Source organism: Hyla sarda, chromosome 4, assembly GCF_029499605.1.
Source record: "Hyla sarda isolate aHylSar1 chromosome 4, aHylSar1.hap1, whole genome shotgun sequence".
Taxonomy (NCBI): domain Eukaryota; kingdom Metazoa; phylum Chordata; class Amphibia; order Anura; family Hylidae; genus Hyla; species Hyla sarda.
The window spans coordinates 287105392-287126215 of record NC_079192.1 but is presented as its reverse complement, the minus strand read 5'-3'; the positions used below and the strand labels follow the sequence as shown (position 1 = coordinate 287126215).

The following is a 20824-nucleotide window of genomic DNA, read 5'->3' as shown; positions in this document are numbered from 1 at the left end:
ACAGACAGCAGTGTGTGTTGCACAGTAAAGCATTTTTACAGCAGCAATTCACCTCCCAGTCACATCAGCGTTCTATTGCAGAGAGAGACAGAGAGCAGTGTGTGTTGCACAGAAAGGGAATTTTACAGCAGCGATTCACCTCCCAGTCACTCCCAGTGTATTACACAGCGAATGTGTGCTGCAGCACTGGTGTGTACAACAACTGATAATAGTAGCTAATAATAGCCACTAGCCAGCCAGTTAGGGTGAGCAGAGCACTAAAAGCGTATTGTCGTCTATTAAGTGTAACCTGTGCGTACATCTATGTAGTGTACCCTTTTGTTAATGTTAAAGTCTTAAAGGCCTAGATACTGTGAAAGGCCAGACAAAAGTACACACCTGCTGGTGTTGTAGACAAATACTGTTATGAGCATAGTGGAGCGTATTGTACTCCCTTCATATACAGTATGTCAGGCAGAGAAGTGCCAGGACGTGCACAGAGGAGTGGCAGGGGCTCATCAAGCAGAGGTCGCAACAGACTAGGGGATAGTGGCAGCAGGAGTCACAGCGAGGGGCCTGAGCTCACGGTATCAGCTAGCGGTCGTGTCTCGACCAGGAACCCATCTGCCATTATAGATTGGTTAACACGGTCATCCACTTAATCACAAGTGACATCTGACACCCCCAGTCAACAGTTGGTGGGTTCCTCAGACATACCCCTCAGTTGGCATGGCCCGGGAGCAGTTCCTGTCCTCCCATTGCCTCTATCCCATGCTGTTCCCTCCCCCACAGAAGTATCTTATGCTGTGGGTTCAGCTCCACTATTTAGTGAGGATGATCTACTAGAGGACAGTCAGCAGCTACTGCCCAGCCAAGAAGTGGGGGAGACATCCGCCGCTTCCTCCGCTAGGCAGGCAAGTAGTGATAAGGAGAATGACGTGGGAGGTGGTCTTGTGAGCGTTCAGGCTCCTGAAGCAAGCACTGTTGAGGAACCTGAGGAGGACATCAGTGACGTGCAGACATAACGATGATGATGATGATGAAGCCGATCACACTTGGGATCTGAGTGCAGAAGGGGCTTCATCATCATCATCATCAGGAGAAGAGGGTTGCAGGTTGCCCGTGAGGCAGCAGCTGAGCCAGCAAGGTAGTAGCATGGTTGGCAGTCAGCATGGTGGCAGAAGTGGAAAGTCTGGAGCCAAACGTGCCTGGGGTAGACCACCTGCTTCGCGGCAGCCTACCTTCCCGGAAAGTAGTGGAACAGGGGTTCCTGGAGTCGGCGGAAGTAGCAGTCAATCAGTGCAGACTATTGGTGGGAAAATCAGCTACTCGGCGGTGTGGCAGTTTTAAATCAAGCATCCGGAAGATGTTAACCTGGCCACATGGAAGATGTGTCACCAGAAGGTGAAGCGTGGCCAGGGTCCCAATGTTGGCACCACGGCCCTGCGTAAACATATGCAGCGCCACCATAAAGTGGCCTGGGAGAACTGTGGCTCCGATGAGGTGGTCCAGCCTGCTGCATAACATCACAGGAGCTGTGTGACATACCAATCTTCTGTCGCTCCAGATTCTCCTGCCCCTCCTACTTCGAGTCAGTCATTCCGTCAGCAAAGCCATGTCTAAGAGACAACAGTATGCGCCCACTCAAGCTGAATGTGCTCCTGTCCTGTCCGAGTTGCTGGTGCTGCAGTCCTTCCCTTTTCAAGTGGTGGACTCTGCACCTTTCAGAGAACTGATGGCTTGTGCCGAGCCAAGGTGAAGAGTCCCAAGCCATTATTTCTTTGCGAAGAAGGCAGTACCAGCCCTGCACAATTTTGTGTAAAAGAAGGTGGGCCAGTCCTTGAGCCTGTCGGTGTGTACCAAAGTACACGGCAGTGCCGACTTGTGGAGCTGTAACTACGTTCAGGGACAATACATGTCCTTTACGGCCCACTGGATGAATGTGGTTCCTGCACAGCTGCTTGGAGCAACTTGGACAGGTCACGCTACTTCCGCCACCACGCTCTCTACATCTACTACAACACGTGTTGGAAACAATGGCTCCAGCAGCACTGGAGACGTGGCACCTACATCTCACGGCCACATGAGCCCTATGGGGGCTGAACTGGAGGAGGAGGAGGGGGGAGGGGCACAGTGGAGCACAGTTTAGGTTGCGCTAGATGGGTGGTTTCTCTAGTCATCTGAGGAGAGGAGGAGCAGGAGCAGCTAGAGGGTTATGAGGAAGGCGAGACAGAGGACCCAGACACACTGTGGCAGTATGCAGTGGAGATGGAGGCAGGGAGTCTCTCCGAGTCAGGCTGGGTTCACACTACGTTTTGTCCCATACGGGACCGCATACGGCAGGGGGAGCTGAAAACTTGCGCTCCCGTATGCCTTCGCATGCGGTCCCGTATGTAATTCACTTCAATGAGCTGACCGGAGTGAAACGCTGACTCCGGTCGGCTAATTTTTGCCCCGTATGCGGTTTTCCCACCGCACCTAAAATCGTGGTCGACCTAAAATCGTGGTTTGCACACCTTTCCTTTTGTGTTATTCAGCCACTATATGTTCTCCTCATGCTGCCGCCAACTCCACGCTGTGTCATCAAGGTACTATATGGTCTCCTCATGCTGCCGCCATCTCCACGCTGTGTCATTCACCCACAATATGGTCTCCTCATGCTGCCGTCACCCCCACGCTGTGTCATTCAGGCACTATATGGTCTCCTCATGCTGCAGCCACCTCTACGCTGGGTCATTCAGGCACTATATGGTCTTCTCATGCTGCCGCCAACTCCAGGCTGTGTCCTTCAGCCACCATATGTTCTCCACGTGCTGCTGCCACCTCCACGCTGTGTCATTCAACCACTATATGGTCTCCTCATGCTGCCACAAAGTGTTCTACACCCCTATTGAGGTCTCTGGAGGCCAGAAATAGCCAAAACAAATTGTATTTTGTATCTGCCGAATAAAATTTTCCAGAAATTCGCTCATCTCTAGTAGCGTTATTGCACTTATTTATGGTATCCTATATTCTATATATTTTACAGTTGCTATAAACATTCTATCCCTTAAATACAGTTAGAAAAATGTGTTGTGCTAAAGCACATTGGACAGGAAACAGGAACTGATATTATAGTACCTTCCTGCTCAGAGCCTCTGCCCTACAACAGAGACAGTAAGTGCCCAAACAGCAGCATTAAAAGATAGACTTGAACTTTCGCAACCATTAAAGAACTCTGTCTTCCCATTGGGGAAGACTAAGGCTGTAATATTGAATGCTGTTCCCCTCCCACTCCTGTAACACTCCAGTGCAAGGCCTTTACCCTTCACACACAAATCTGCAAGCCAGATATCACAAAACAGAGGTTTAAAAGAACCTTCAGAAGTTGGCTTTATTGCTGGGGCTGATATATATACACATTCAATTACTGTATTATAATGCTTAACCCCTTAAGGACCGGAGGTTTTTCCGTTTTTGCATTTTCGTTTTTTGCTCCTTGCCTTAAAAAAATCATAACTCTTTAAAATTTACACCTAAAAATCCATATGATGGCTTATTTTTTGCGCCACCAATTCTACTTTGTAATGACGTCAGTCATTTTGCCCCAAAATCTATGGTGAAGCGGGAAAAAAAATCATTGTGCGACAAAATTGAAAAAAAAACGCTGTTTTGTAACTTTTGGGGGCTTCCGTTTCTACGTAGTACATTTTTCGGTAAAAATGACACCTGATATGTATTCTGTAGGTCCATACGATTAAAATGATACCCTACTTATATAGGTTTGATTTTGTCGGACTTCTGGAAAAAATCATAACTACATGCAGGAAAATTAATACGTTTAAAATTGTCATCTTCTGACCCCTATAACTTTTTATTTTTCCATGTATGGGGCGGTATGAGGGCTCATTTTTTGCGCCGTGATCTGAAGTTTTTAACGGTACCATTTTTGCATTGATAGGACTTATTGATCACTTTTTATTCATTTTTAAATGATATAAAAAGTGACCAAAAATGCACTATTTTGGACTTTGGAATTTTTTTGCGCGCACGCCATTGACCGAGCGGTTTAATTAATGAAATATTTTTATAATTCGGACATTTCCGCACGCGGTGATACCACATATGTTTATTTTTATTTTTATTTACACTGTTTTTTTTTTTTTATCGGAAAAGGGGGGTGATTCAAACTTTTAATAGGGGAGGAGTTAAATGATATTTATTCACTTTTTTTTTCACTTTTTTTTGCAGTGTTATAGGTCCCATAGGGACCTATAACACTGCACACACTGATCTTCTATGTTGATCACTGGTTTCTCATAAGAAACCAGTGATCAACGATTCTGCCGCATGACTGCTCATGCCTGGATCTCAGGCACTGAGCAGTCATTCGGCGATCGGACAGCGAGGAGGCAGGAAGGGGCCCTCCCGCTGTCCTGTCAGCTGTTTGGGATGCCGCGATTAGCCGCGGCTATCCCGAACAGCCCGACTGAGCTAGCCGGGAACTTTCACTTTCACTTTTAGCCTCGCGGCTCAGCTCTGAGCGCGCGGCTAAAGGGTTAATAGCGCGCGGCGCCGCGATCGGCGCTGCGCGCTATTAGAGGCGGGTCCTGGCTTCACTATGACGCCGGGCCCGCCATGATATGACGCGGGGTTACTGTGTAACCCCGTGTTATATCAGAAGAGCAGGACCAAGGACGTACCGGTACGTCCTTGGTCCTTAAGGGGTTAAGCCTCACAGATAGCTCATCCGCTGTGTATTTTAAGGGGTTATTCAGGGGAAAAAAAATTCGTTTTATAGATCAACTGGCTCCAGAAAGTTAAACAGATTTGTAAATTACTTCTATTAAAAAAATCTTAATCATTTCAGTACTTATGAGTTGCTGAAGTTGAGTTGTTCTTTTCTGTCTAAGTGCTCTTTGATGACAAACCTCTTCTACTCTGTGCAGTTCCCGAGACAAGAAGAAATGTCAGCAGAGAGCACTGTTGCCAGACAGAAAAGAACAACTCAACTTCAGCAGCTGAAAATTATTGGAAGGATTAAGATTTTTTAATAGAAGTAATTTACAAATCTGTTTAACTTTCCACAGCCAGTTGATATAAATTGTTTCCTGGAATACCCCTTTAACGCTGCATATTCCTGTGCTAGCAAAGTCTATGGAAGTTAAAATAAACACCCATAGACTTTGATAGCACTGAAATATGCAGTGTCAAATATGCTGCACATATGCAACGTGTGACCCTACCCTAAAAGGGATACACCTGGAAAAATATGAATAAATGCACTGCTTTTAAAAAGTTGTTACTCTTGGTAATTGACCTTTATTAAAATGGAACAATTTTGTGCTGGTTTTTGCTCCTATGTTATCTGCTAGAATGTAAGGGTGGAAGTGGTTCCCCAGCAGGCTTCAGTGATGTCATGCCTGCTGTGAGATTGCACTATGTGAGCAAGAAGAAAGGTAAGGTACAGAGCTTTAGGTACTTTTTAAGTGTCACTTAAGCAAGCTTACTGTAATATTTCTGCTACATCCCAACTGCCAGTAGTCACTGCGTGTAGCAGGGGATTGGTATGTGTACCGCCGCTGCTTTCACACTTCTGTATGCTGATGCTCTACTATACACAGTGAGCGCCTGCAGACAGGATGTAGCAGAGTTGAAAAATGGCAATGAAATATTACAGCAAGCTTGCTAAAGTGACACTGTAGTAGTCTTGACACAGACAATGGAGGCAACAAGGAGACCAAGTTGACCATGTTGTAAAATTTTAATAAAGATCAATTACGAAGTGCTATACATTTATAAATGCTGTGTATTTAATTTATAAATATAGAAAAATAAAGGACAACAAGTTAAATTGGGAAGCTGGTAGTAGACATTTACTTAATAAATGTCTAGAATATTTCTATTATGTGACAATTTTTTTTTTTTATCCTATCAGTCCTAGGACACTATAACACTAGTTAGAGGGACTGTTCAAAAATAGCAAGGCAGGTTTAGCAATACTGTAAAAATAGAAAAGGCTTGGTGCTATGCAAAGCTTGATTTTATGGGGCATTCCGCATGTCTTTGTTTGAACTATTCCTGACAGGAAATTGTGTAGTTCTTTCATTTTTAATGTGGTGCTGTCTTGGCAACATATCATCCTCCGCTGTCTCAGGTAGCTTGGCTGGATCTTGTCTGTGACCTCTAGCCCGGCCCCAGAGTAAGGTCAACACCTCTGACCAGGCCCTACATCGCCATCTGCAACATAAAATTCACTACAGAAAATCTGGAGCATATATAATAAATGTGAACATACCCTAAGAGTATGTTTACACACTGCAGATCTGCTACAGGAGATTTTCAGTTTTTCTGCTCCAAAACAAACAAACAAATATAGTAAAAATCAGTTGCAGAGCTGAAGATCTGTTTGCAAATCATTTGCAGAAAATCTGCAACTAATCTGCAGCATGTTTATATACCCTATGGGGTGTCCCGCATTTGAATTTCTGCAGCTGAAAATTGCAAATGGATTATGATGCTACCCAACATAATTGATAAGCGAATTTCAGCTCTACAGCAGCCTATTTACGTGTGAGAAAATGTTCAGCAGTTGTGGGAGGCGCACTGAAGTCACTAGCAACCTGTACATACAGAGCAACCATCGAAAGGCACAGAGGCAAGGAGAAGCAAATTTAATTAATTGGACCCTTGCAATTTTGCTTCAGGGGTCTGATGAGCATCAAAATCCCCCAGCAACTGTTATTTCATCCTTAAGATGCCTTGATAGCGGACGTCATTCACCCTCTATGAAGTGGGCACAGTTGCTTCGTAGACAAATAATGCTACATGACATAAATATACATAATTTCACGTTAGTGTTTCTACCAATGACGTAAATATATGTCATAGGATGGGAAGGGGTCATATATCAGATGAATGCAGGCCCCACCTCTGTGGTGCAAAAAGGTATACCTCTTTAGGGTATATTCATACATACAGTATCCTGTGCATATTTGATGCGCAGGATTTGAAGCTGCAGATTTTATGCTGCAGATTTCAATTTAAACAAAATGACAAAACACAGCTTTAAATCCTGCACATAAGATATGTGCAGGATACTGTACGCGTGAATGTACCTTTAGGGCAAGTTCACATGGGTGTATTACCAGCGGAATTTCTGCAGCGTATTTACTGCGGAAAAACTGCAGCGGATTTTGCTACCATTGACTTCAATGGGTCATCTGAAAATCCGCAATAGAGGCAGATTTGCAGATTTTCATTCGGACCAATTAAATCAATCAATTGCAGCGAATTCCACAGGTAATCTGCCAATTTGAATGTAACTTAGGGTACGTTCACACGTGCGTATTTTTTGCTGCAGATTTCCACCCATGTGAATATTTTTTGTGCAGATTTTCCGTTCTGGTTTTGGCTTAAATTACTGACAAAACTATGTGTGAACTCAGCTTAAGGCTACAGCACAATGATGCATTTGTACCATTGTGTTCAACATAGTATTTTCTGTGTTAAGCATTACAGACAGATTATTTTACTGTAACAATATTCATCTTGGAACTGTACAAAATGTGTTTTCTCTGTTGGCTATTATACGATATTATGCACTACAGTTTGTAACACACATGAGAAAAATAGTTGGGGGTAACTATACCAGCTGTTATATTGTATTGTAAGGTTTTAAAGATTTTTTTTTTCTGTTTAAATACTTGGAAATTTAATGCCCAGCCTTTTCCTCTGATTTATTCCAGGTGGCTGCAGAAAACAGCGCTGGCATTGGATCGTACAGTGATTCTTTTCTGTTTAACACTGCAGAAAGCGGTAAGAAACTTTACACAGAGCAAATGAACTGCATGTTGAAATATAACAAACACTTGACCTCTGCGTCTCAGATGCATTTCATACAGTGAACAATGATACCTGTGCTCAATGATAAATTCACTTCTTGTGCAGTTTTATACAAACCCTAAACCACCACATTCACATACTAACTGAATTTCAGTGGTGGAACGTCTGCCGCTGAAATTCCCTGCATGCGCATTGTGCAACAGAAACCAATTGCCAGCAATGGGATTCTGCTGCACCGGAATTTCCTAGCAGAATTTCAAAGCAAAATTCCACTAGGAAATTCCATAGTGCGAACCTAGCCTTACAGTTTTGACAAATTCAGATCTGCAACATAAAGGGCTGACGCAGACAACTGAATGTCATGTGCAGAACCAGATTGTGGACTAACTTCATCAGCATACCTGCCACTTATATCATCTGAATATATATGTATATGTACATATTCTATATTCCATGGATCCATAATAGGGTTGTTTGCATGACAACTAACTGTGGCTATGTTTTTACAAGTGGTTACAGGTATCTATTGTTTCCTTGTACTTAAAGGGGTTCTCCACTGCCCTGCCTTCCGGAGCTCCACTCGCAGCGTCCGGAAGTTTATTACTCCGAACGCTGTGTGCGGGCTTCCGTGTTCGAGGCCACCCCCTTGTGACGTCACGCCCGCCCCCTCGTGACGTCACGCTCACCCCCTTGTGACGTCACGCCCGCCCCCCTCAATGAAAGTCTATGAGAAGGGGGCGTGACAGCAGTCACGCCCCCTTCCCATAGACTTTCGTTGAGGGGGCGGGCGTGACATCCCGAGGGAGCGGGTGTAACGTCATGAGGGGGCGGGCTCGAACATGGAAGCCTGCACACAGCGTCCGGAGTAATAAACTTCCGGACGCTGAAACCGGAGCAACCAGGCAGTGGAGAACCCCTTTAACAATACTGTAAAAAGGTCTGTGTAATAAAATGGACAAGGAATAGCAAACCTAATCTCCCCATGCACCTCTGCCCCACCTACTAGGAGCACTTGCTCTGATAAAGGCAAACCCAACTAGGTGATAATCCCTTCAAGGACATTAAGCTATCAACAAGAAAGAATGGTCTCTCTATCTGGGTCAATACCTGGAAGGCACACATTGACAGTAACAGCAGGCAATGGATGGTCAGGGTACAGTCTAAAGATCAAATCAAGAAGATCATGTAGTGGCAGAATCAGCAGATGGCAGGCCCAAGGTTCCAGAATCCAGTCCAAGGTTTGGAAGCCTAGAGAGTAAAACAGGGTCCAAATCAGCAGCCAAGAAGAGTAAGGGTCTGGTTAATAGCAGGTCTACACAAGTATAGGAATGCTAGTGGTGGCAGTGATACCAGAGTTTCAGGAACCTATGGTGAGCAGGTCTCCTGTTGAAATAGTCTTGTTGAGAGTGTATGCAGTGCAAGGGTTGATCGTGATTGGTCACACATCCCAGCTTTCTGATTAGCTAACCAGCCCCACTAGCAGTAAAAGGCTGCAACCTGGATGATGACACATGGAGTCCCTATGATTCTATAGTACTTGCTCTTGTCATGTTGTGCCACTTGTGGTGCTGTGTTTTACAAGTTTTCCCTAGAGATAATGCAAAAATACCTTTGTTATATAGCATCTGATGGTTTACGTCATGATATTAGATCTTTTGTGACTGCCATATGAATATACATGTCTTGCTGCCATGGCAGCCATTGGGACCCAATTGCATGGTGTGGTCCTCAATGGGAGACAGAGGGAGTCCCCTCCCTAGTCAATACTATAGATGCAGTGGTCAGTACTGACCATGGCATCCATGGGGTTAAATCCGCCGAGACAGGTGCGATATATCGGTCTTAGCAGATGTGTCTGGATCCCAGCTGTGACTGAAAGCTGGCTCCCACCGCTGATCTCCTTCAGTGCATCCCACAGAGCTGGAAGTAGGTAGGACTTATGGGTGCGTCCTTTTGCGGAAACTTACACGCTTCAAAAATGTACACATACCTCCAGGGGAGAAAAAGGGGGTAAAAGAAACTAAATAACTGTGCATGAATTACAGATAACGTAAGTTTTTCCCTAACTTGCACGGTATAAAAACAAAACCTCCAAAATATGCTAAATAGTTTTTTTTTTCCAATTTCACCCTACAAAAAAAAATTTCAGTTACATTTTATGGTAACGTGAAAAGCTTAATTTAGAGTTGGAGCTAATGATTATTTGTAAAATCCATTAGTTGGCTGATTATTGGTTTAATTAATCGATTAATCGGTTTAAATAACGGGATATGGAGACCAGGAAATGGTTAACGGGAGCACTGGAGGAAGTAAGGAATACATTATGAAAAGTTAACGGGGGGGGGGGGAGAACAGAGTGGACAGCGTCTGAAGGGTTAACAGGGGAGAAAAGAGAGGGGACAGCACCTGAAGGTTTACCAGGAAAGAAAAAAGAGGGGATAGCACCTTAAGGGTTAACCTATAAGCCTCGCTACAGGGCAGAAGTAGTAGTTTACAGACGTTAGTGATGGCCGTCCTCCCTGCACCAGGAAAATCTGACACCGCACAGGATGGAGATCAGAGCTTCTCGCCAGACAGAGGGGCTCCCGCAATGTCAGGACCATAGGCTTCTTGTGACTAGAGGCACAGAGGACAAGAAAACCGCACTCCAGGCCGTGACCTCAGATGTACTTCAGCAGGTGTTATAGGCCAGCACCAAAGGGTAAGGGGAGATGTCGGGGGACTTTTGTGGGTAGACTGAGTGGCTAAAAGGCAGGGAAATTAGTCAAATGAGTTGGAATACTCTGTTACTAGGTCATGGCCCCTTACGATCAAGACCATGTCAACAACGATTTCCATTATTGTTTTCTATTGATAATATTGATTAATCATTGCAGCCCTAGTACTAGTGCCTAGTGCCATGGTGTCACAAAAAATAAGCCCTCATATGGCTCTGTGGGTGAAGAAATAAATAGCTTTTAGAAGGCAAGTAGGTAAACATTGAAATGCAAAAATTAAATTAAGTCCGGTTTTAAAAGGGATAAAGAACCCCGTAGCATACTATAAGTGCCTTTTTATGACTCCCAATACATGTACAAAGCCATAATATCAGCCATGTGCAAAAATGTTCAGGATACAGAAGAAATAGATTTCTCACACTTGGCAACTGTTTATAAACAAATATGCTCCAAAAATGCCACAGAAGCGCCCAGTGTGAACCTCCTTCTAACCTGAATTGTTTCCTAATAGATTTGAGCCAGCTGCACCTTTTCTCATTCTGCAAGGATTTATTGAGTTTGGCTACTTTGTAGCCTTCCCGTTGACAGCTAAATCTATTTTTTCCTGATAAGACATATACACATCACATTTTTTTTAAAGGGGTACTCCGGTGCTTAGACATCTTATCACCTATCCAAAGGATAGGGGATAAGATGCCTGATCGCGGGAGTCCCGCCGCTGGGGACCCCTGTGATGTTTCACGCGGCACCCCGTTTGTAATCAGTCCCCGGAGCGTGTTCGCTCCGGGTCTGATTACCGGCGACCACAGGGCCAACGGCGTGTGACGTCACACCTCCGCCTCTGTGTGACGTCACGCTCTGCCCCTCAATGCAAGCCTACGGGAGGGGGCGTGAGGCGGGGGGGGGGGGAGGCGGGACGTCACACGCCGTCGGCCCTGTGGTCGCCAGTAATCAGACCCGGAGCGAATACGCTCCGGGGACTGTTTACAAACGTGGTGCCACGTGAGGCTTTCATTTTGCAGAGGCCTTGTTAAAATGAAAGAGTCAATCTAATTTTGCAGAAGCCTTGTTAAAATGAAAGAGTCAATCTCATTGGTTGCTATAAGCAACTGGGCAACTTTTCCTCCGGACAGGTATTGATAAATCTGCCCACATGAGTTGAAAATTATATTTAAGCACCAGCAAAGTGGATAGGATTTTAAGAAATCTCATCCACACGCTGCAGAGAATATTTTTAAAATCCACGAAATATCTGCAATGAAATGGATTGTGGTAAGTGTGAATTACTGTGGCAGATCGTCGACAAATGCATACCATGATCCATATGTTTTGGTACAGATTTGCCACTGTAGATTTTCCTGCTGAACCTCTGCAGATTTTCCTGCTGAACCTCTGCAGATTTTCCTGCTGAACCTCTGCAGATTTTCCTTCCATTAGGGTATGGTCCCACGTTGGGCTTAAGCAGTGTATTTCCTGCTGCGTAAAATCAACTGTACAGCCGAAAATATGCAGTGTATTCTCCGATCAGCATACACAGAGCTACCCGGCTGCGGCCATGTGTGTTCAGTGAGGGTTGGAGATGGGGCTGTCGCCAGCGTGACTGTGACGCGTAGCTCCACCTTCAAATCTCACTGACCGCATGGGGCTACCGCTGGGTAGCTCTGTGTTTGTGCTGATCAGAGAATACGCAGTATATTTCCCTCTGCGCAGCAGATTTTGCGCAGTGTGAAATAGTGAATTTTTTGCAGTTTTGCAAATTCCAGGTGGAATGTGCACAGAATTTGTGCTGAATTTATTAAGCTCAAGACGCAGATTCCAGATGGAACTCAGAGTCCCTTTGGCTTCAATGGGACTTTGCTGCGGAATTCTGCAAAAATAAATGACATGTACATTCTTTTTGTAGAATCTAGAATGCAAAGCTTCCGTAGTGGAAATTCTGCAAGGGAAATTTTGCTGAGTGAATGGGACAGTGCAGATTCTATTCATCACAATTTTAACTAAGGGTATCATTTTATAAGGGTGAAATTAAACAATACCTATAAAAATTGGGTATCATTGTAATCATATGGATTCACAGAATAAAGATAATGACACATATTTATCAGTCAGCATAAAACCCTAATTGTCTGTTTTTTCCCATAGCAACCAATCACAGCTCAACTTTTACTTTATAAGAGCTTGTTAGAATATAAAAGTTAAGCTGGGATTAGTTGTTGTGGGAAAAACCAGACAATTAGGGTTTCAGGCTGATTGATTAATATGGGCAAATGTGTCATTTTTAACGAAAAGTGAACTCGCAAAATTTGCAAAATGGTGTTCCAATTTCGCCCCATAAAAATCTTTTGGTTCACCGTAGATTTTGTGGTAAAATGATTGAGGTTGTTACAAAGTACAATTGTTGAAAAAAAGCCCTCATATGGGCCTGTAGGTAGAAAATATAAAGCGTTATGGCTATTAGAAGGTGAAGAGGTAAAAACAAAAGTGCAAAAAAAATCATTGTCCTTAAAGGGGTACTCCGGTGGTTAATTTTTTTTGACTATATGGCATTTTCTTTGTAAGTATTTTTTTATTTTTTTTTGCAATATACATGTGTTATATGTTTTGGCAGCATGTGTGTGTTTTTCTTACCTGTTTGTTGGGCAGGAAGTTCTGTAGTTCAGAGGGTTTTCTTTTACTGTTGTCCACAGTTCTGAGTCTGTTGTGGACAAGATGTCACAGCTTTTTTTTTTTCTCTATCTGCATGAGAGAAATACGCCACGCCCCCTCATATCATCCAGCTGAGTACACAGCTCCTCCCCTCCCCCCTGCTCTGTATTCTAAGGACGCAGGTCTGCACAGGAGAAGAAACACAGAGAAGATAAGTGTTATCTGTAGGGGAGGATGACAGGGTGCACGGGCTGGAGATGTATGGACTGCAGGGGAATAAATCTCATACTGGGAATGATCTCTATATGTGAAGGGGGAGGGGGGACTCCTGAATGACACATGCTGGGAGTTGTAGTCCCTGTTGTGTGTGTGTATGCTAGTGTTTACAAACCAGTGTGCCTCTAGCTGTTGCAAAACTACAACTCCCAGCATGCACTGACAGACTTTGGGCATGCTGGGAGTTGTAGATTTGCAACAGCTGGAGGCACACTGGTTGGGAAACACTGTTCTAGCCTATTCAGCATACACATCATGTTACACCAGTGTTTCCCAACTAGTGTGCCTTCAGCTGTTGCAAAACTACAACTCCTAGCATGCCCAAAGGCTGTCAGGGCATGCTGGGAGTTGTAGTTTTGCAACACATGGAGGCACCCTGTTTGGGAAACACTGGTGTATGCCCTACAGATGTATGGTGAACTACAACCCCCAGGAGACTACAGAGGCAGCATGCTGGTGTTATACCACAGACTGAAGACTCCTGAATGGCACATGCTGGGAGTTGTAGTCCCTTTTGTGTGTGTATGACAGTGTCTCCCAACCAAGGCTGATTATATTAGTGTGCTGTGTATAAGGGGGCCGACATGGGAAAATAGTAGGATGGGCAAAGGCGGAACAAACAAACAAAAAAAAAGGAGCTGCCCCAAACCAGCAAGGCATGTGGCATGCTGGGATTTGTAGTTTTCAGCACAGTAAGAAACAGGAAATAGAAGAAAAAATTGGAAAACAAAGTGGGGGAAAAAAGACAACAAAGAACGGAAATAGTCGCCTAAACAACAAGAATAGAAATTAAACAAAACAAATGGGGTAAGCCACAAACTGAAAAACACGTTGACCACCGGAGTACCCCTTTAAAGGGGAACTCTCGTACTTAACAACATATCCCCTTTACGCAAGAGAAGAGATAGTTGTCTGATCGCAGGTGTACGACAGATGGGACCCTCTGCAATCTCTTGCCCAGCGCCCCGGCTCGCCCCATTCACGGAACGGCCAGTCCTTTTTACCATGTGTCCAATTTTACCTTCATTAAAATAGATCAGTGTTTCTCCCAAGTGTGGTCCTCAAGTACTCCCAACAGGTCATGTTTTCAGGATTTGCTTAGTCTTTCACCAGTGATATCACTAGGGATGAGCAAATTGAATCTGACGAATCCGAATTCATTACGAATGTCAGGAAAAATTTGCTTCACAACTAATCTGAATATCGCCACGATTGGATGAAACAAATCGCTTCATTAAACTCCATTTAGTGAGCTCCAGGCTCCAGGGCATCTAAAATGGAAGATCCACATGTGAGGACATGGGGCAAGGAACTCCGGGAAGTCGGGTATGCGGGATGACCCTGAATCACATGCAGCATGCAGCCTATAAGCAGCCAGCCAGCCCTGTGATGTCACAGCCCTATATAATCGGCAGCCATCTTGCAGCCAGCGTTTTATTGCTGGGAGAGATAGAGCAGTGCACTAGCCCAAATCACTGCAGAAAAGCACTGACAGAGAAGGGAGAGAGAGAGAGAAAGTACACTCTTGGGTGTAATACACAGCGACTCTGTACTGCTGCAGTGAGGTGTACAGCAACTCTAAAACTTATAGGGGCCAGTTAGGCTGAGCACTAAAAGCCATTGTCACCTGCTTTTAGTGCATATTAATACTGAAATGGGCTGTACTATGTAGCGTACGTAGCATATGTAGCGTAGTGGAGTGCATAGTCCTCCTCTCATAAGTGCAAACTGTACATACACCTACGTGTTGTCCTTTATATTTTTCCTGTTAAAATAATGTGGGCCTAGTTATTGTGAAAGGCCAGCCAAAGCTACACACTTGTTTCTGAAGTCTAATACAGTTTTAAGCGTAGTGGAGTGCATAGTCCTCCTCTCATAAGTGTAAACTGTACGTACACCTATGTGGTGTGCTTTATATTTTTCCTGTTAAACTTATTTGGGCCTAGTTACTGTGAAAGGCCAGCCAAAGATACCCTTTCTTTTATAGCCTTATACAGTTTGTAGCGGAGCGTATAGTCCTCCTCTCATAAGTGTAAACTGTACGTACACCTACATAGTGTCCTTTATATTTTTCCTGTTAAAATAATTTGGGCCTAGTTACTGTGAAAGTCCATCCAAAGATACACACTTGTTTCTTTAGTCTAATACAGTTTTAAGGGTAGTGGAGCATATTGTCCTCCTCTCATAAGTGTATACTGTACATACACCTACGTGATTTTGTTCCTGTTAAAGTCATAAGGGCCTCGTTACTCTTAATGTCCAGCCAAAACTACATACCTGCTTTTGTAGCCAAATACAGTTTTAAGCGCAGTGGAGCGTATTGTCCTCCTCTCAAAAGTGTAACATATACGCACTTATCTGGTGTATATGTATGTCAGGCAGGGAATGTACAGAGGAGTGGTAAAGGCCTAAATTCATCAGGCAAAGGTCACAGCAGACTAGGGGTGAGTGGCAGCAGGAGTCACAGTGAGAGGCCTGAGCTCCCGGATCAGCTAGCATTCGTGTCTGGACCAGCAACCCATCTGCCATCATTGATTCGTTAACTCGGCCATCCACTTCATCACAAGTGACATCTGACGCCCCCAGTCAACAGTCGGTGGGTTCCTCAGACACAACCCTAAGTAGGCATGGCCCGGGAGCAGTCCCTGTCCTCCCATTGCCGCTATCCTATGCTGTTCCCTCCCCCACAGAAGTATTGTGTGCTGTGGGTTCAGCTCCCCTATTTAGTGAGGACTATCTACTAGAGGACAGTCAGCAGCTACTGCCCAGCCAAGAAGTGGAGGAGACATTTGCCTCTTCCTCCGCTAGGCGGGCAAGTAGTGATGAGGAGAGGGGCATGGGAGGTGGTGTTGCCAGTGTTCAGGCTTCTGAAGCAGACACTGTTGAGGAACCTGAGGAGGACATCAGTGACGTGCAGACACAACTCGATGATGATGAAGCCAATCGCACTTGGGAGCCAGGTGCAGAAGGGGTTTCATCATCATCAGAAGAGGGTTGCAGGTTGCCTGTGAGGCAGCAGTTGAGCCAGCAAGGTGGTAGGATGGTTGGCAGTCGGCATGATGGCAGAAGTGGTAACTCTGGAGCCAAATGTGCCTGGGGTAGACCACTTGCTTTGCGGCAGCCTACCTTCCTGGGAGGTAGTGGAACAGGGGTTCCTGGAGTCGGCGGCAGTAGCAGTCAATCAGTGTGGACTGTTCAGGGGCAAATCAGCTAATCGTGGTGTGGAAGTTTGTCATCAAGCATCCGGAGGATGTTAACCCGGACACATGCAAGATGTGTCAGCTGAAGGTAAAGCGTGGCAAGGGTCCCAATATTGGCACCACTGCCCTGCTTCAACATATGTAGCGTCAACATAAAGTAGCCTGGGAGAACCGTGGCTCCGATGGGGTCTATTGGCTGTCAGGGCATGCTGGGAGTTGTAGTAGTGAAACAGCTGGATGCACCCTGTGTAGATAAACTATAAGTTAGTGCCATGTGGCATAACGGTGCTAGCCCGTTCCCTCCGTCAAACCCCCTCCCCGCCATACCCCGTTCCCTCCATCACAAACCCCCCCCCCCCCGTGCAGGGACAGTGGTGGCGACGAGACGGCGATGTGCGGGCAGAGTGGCCTCCCAGCCAGTGGCCGGGGAGCCAAAGCGCTTGCTCCCGCCTGTCTGATTGACAGGCAGGGAGCGAGAGCAGCCTAAATGAAAAAGGACTGATTGCCAGGCCAAAATCAGTCCTTTTTCAGGCATGATGTCATGCCAGGCTGCAGCCGGCCACTAGGAGGGAGACCCCCTAGTGGATGGTTTTCAAATGTAAATTACACCCTTATAATAAAAAAAAAAAATAATGAAACTATATTAGAGATATGTTGTAGTACATATGTACTACAACATATCAAAAAAAAAGTTGGTGATAGTGCAAAAAATATTTAAGGTGCTGCTCCCCAGTTACAGAAATTCCTCCGCATCAGACCACAAGTAAGTATTGAGGATATGCATTAGCTAAAACTTAACTTTTCTTAGGATAAAATATATGGACCCCCAAAAATGTTGAAGTTTGAAAAGGAAAGGTGTGCAAAAAACACCATGTGTCACCTCCACCACCAAGTATTAATGTGATGCAAAGACCTCTAAAAGGTGGAAGGAAACAACGTATGATCCATTGTAATAGGTGGGGGTGAAAACTTCCCTTGTAAGGCCCTACTCTCTTCTTGGCAAGTGTTATGCGCCCTAAAAAGGGTGGTCCCACACTGGAACCTCTCTCTATTTCCACCTAAAAACACTGCCATTTTCCAGTGTTTTTAGGTGGAAATAGGGAGAGGTTCCTGTGTGGAGCCACCTTTTTTAGGGTGATTAACACTTGCCAAGAAGGGAATTAATAATGCGAGAGTAGGGCCTTACAAGGGAAGTTTTTACCCCCACCGGTTACAATGGACTAGACGTTGTTCCCTTCCACCTGATGCCACACAACTGATGCCAAGTTCTCCTTCTTTCACCCACCTTCGACACCGGGTACTGGTATTGCCACCCACCGCCCCACTCTGTCACCGGGTCACTTTCAGGACTCCTGATGCTGCTGATGCCACCTCCAGGCTGTGTCATTCTGCAACCATATGTTCTCCTCATGTTGATGCCACCTCTAGGCTGTGTTATTCTGCCACCATATGTTCTCATGTTGATGCCACTTCCGGGCTGTGTCATTCTGCCAACATATGTTCTCCTCATGCTGATGCCACCTCCAGGCTGTCTTATTCTGCCACCATATGTTCTCCTTATGCTGACGTCACCTCCAGTCTGTGTCATTCTGCCACCATATGTTCTCCTCATGCTGATGCGACTTCCAGGCTGTGTCATTTAAGCACTATAGGATCTCCTTATGCTGCTGCCACCTCCACGCTGTGTCATTCTGCCACTATATGGTCTGCTCATGCTTCCATCACCTCCGTGCTGTGTCATTCAGCCACTATATGGTCACCTCAGGCGGCGTGTTATTCAGCCACTACATGGTCTCCTGATGCTGTCGCTACCTCCATGCTGTGTCATTCTGTCACTGTATGGTCTCCTCATGCTTCCACCACCTCAAGGCTGTGTCATTCAGCAACTATATGGTCTCCTCATGCTGCTGCCGCCACCTCCACGCTGTGTCATTCAGCCACTATATGATCTTCTTAAAAATTTGCAAAATTGCGGTTTTCTTTTCAATTTCCCCACACAAATAGTATTTTTTATGGTTGCGCCATACATTTATGGTAAAATGAGTGATGTCATTGCAAAGGACAACCCTCATACTTGTCTGTGGATGAAAATATAATAGTTATGATTTTTAGAAGGCGAGGAGGAAAAAAAGAAAACCTAAAAATAAAGGGTCCTTAGGCCAAAATGGGTTGAGTCCTTAAGGCGTTAAAGAAGTTTTTTTGTTTTATAATTGATGAAAAGTGACTTGTAAAATTTTAAACAAAATTTTATAGAATTTAAATGAATCATTTTGATACATAAAAGCCAGATAAGAAGTACTGAATGGAAGGTAACTCTTGTCACTACATTCTCATGGCATGAAGGACATTTCCAAAACAATCTGCATGTCCTACTGAATAACAGTATTATTTCACTAACCCAGCACACTCTCTATGCATGTTAGGACAAGGCAAAGTGTTCTACACCCCTATTGAGCCTCTCTGTAGCCCAGAAATATCCATTTTTAATAGCGATTCACTGCAAATAAATTCGGATCAAACTGAATTTTTTGGGGAAATTCAGCGAATCGGTCGAATCGAATTTTCCGAAAATTCGCTCCTCTCTAGATATAACTATGGCCGGTGCATCGGGCATCAGCACAATTACATCACCTGTGAAGGACTAAGGAAATCCATAAAACATGACCTATTGTGGGTACTTAAGGACCACACTTGGGAAACCCTGCAATAGATTATCATCACATTTAAAGTTGCAGTTTATGCTTCTTTTATAATCAGCAATAATGGTTGATAATGAACCCGTTGTCATAGAATTACCCTTAATTTAGAATTTTAATTGTCAACCTGAGCCTCTCCAACAGCTATAAAATAATACCTCCTAGCATGTCCTGCCAGCCTCTAAATGGGCAGCTACAGGTCAATCATTACTGGATGGAATTTCATCATGTCACTTTGATTTAAAGGAACCATTATACTTTTCAGTGTAAGGGAGGTATTTTTTATACATAATACAGTAAATCTTCTGCTCTATATTTTATTATCTGTCGTAAAGAGCACTCTAAAGCATACTGTATAAAATATCATCCTTTTTATTGTGAATAATGTTATGGCTTTGAAGTGATAACATATTTTTTTATAATAAGAGACTAGAATGTAACATATCTTAAATATTTATTTCCCTTTAATGCATTTTGGACCATCATCATTCACTTTCTCAACCTGACCTTACTGCCATGTGCCATAAATAAATTCTTCTTCAGAACTTACATGTGCCCATTAGATGAAAGTTGGTCCATATTGATGACTATTGGTAAATTATTTAATATGGAGTATCAAGCAGTAGAATAAAAGATCAGGCATGTTTGATTATATCATGCTTGTTTCTTTATTCTAGTAGAAGATTGCTGCTAGAGAAGGAAAAGTGTTTTCCGAAAACTATTTGTGCATGGGCAGCTTAACCCCTTAAGGACCAAGCCCATTATGACCTTAAGGTCCAGAGCATTTTTTGCACATCTGACCATTGTCACTTTAAGCATTAATAATTCTGAGATGCTTATCCTAATCATTCCAATTCGAGAAAGTTTTTTCATGATATATTCTACTTTAACATAGTGGTAAATATTTGATGATACTTGCATCATTTCTTGGTGAAAAATTCAAAAATGTCATAAAAAATTTGAAAATTTAGCATTTTTCTAACTTTGAAGCTCTCTGCTTGTAAGGAAAATAGACACACCAAATGAATTATATATTCATTCACATATACAATATGTCTACGTTATGTTTGCATCATAAAGTTGACATGTTAGTATATCAGAGTGTTTCAAAGTTTAGCATAAATTTTCAAATTTTTCCCGAAATTTTCTAAATCTGAATTTTTTTCAGAGACCAGCTCAGTTTGAAGTGGATTTGAGGGGCCTTCATATTAGAAATACCCCATGAATGATCCCACTATAAACACTGCACCCCTCAAAGTATTCAAAATGACATTCAGAAAGTTTGTTAACCCTTTAGGTGTTTCACAGGAATAGCAGCAATGTAAAGGAGAAAATAAAAAATAATTTTTTACACGCATTTTCTTGTAGACCCATTTTATTTTATTTTCAAAAGGTGTAAAAGGAGAAAAAGCCCCCCAAAATGTGTAACCCAATTTCTCTCGAGTAAGAAAATACCTCATATGTGGATGTAAAGTGCTCTGCGTAT

The 20824-nt window shown here is 43.9% G+C and overlaps 1 protein-coding gene and 1 long non-coding RNA gene across 6 annotated transcripts in view; one reads left to right on the top strand and one right to left on the bottom strand.

Annotated features, from left to right (window-relative positions):
- The window catches only part of PTPRQ (protein tyrosine phosphatase receptor type Q), a 447893-nt gene that overhangs the window by 139897 nt on the left and 287172 nt on the right, over nucleotides 1-20824 (top strand). For all 5 annotated transcript variants that reach the window (XM_056574450.1, XM_056574451.1, XM_056574448.1 and 2 more), the window contains exon 22: nucleotides 7707-7776. In XM_056574450.1, the coding sequence (XP_056430425.1) occupies nucleotides 7707-7776 (70 nt within the window). The remainder of the gene's footprint in view (nucleotides 1-7706; nucleotides 7777-20824) is intronic.
- Nucleotides 1-20824, bottom strand: part of LOC130369328 (uncharacterized) — a 37923-nt gene that overhangs the window by 7151 nt on the left and 9948 nt on the right. Inside the window, exon 2 of the long non-coding RNA XR_008892720.1 lies at nucleotides 8911-9051. This is a non-coding gene — a long non-coding RNA (uncharacterized LOC130369328). The remainder of the gene's footprint in view (nucleotides 1-8910; nucleotides 9052-20824) is intronic.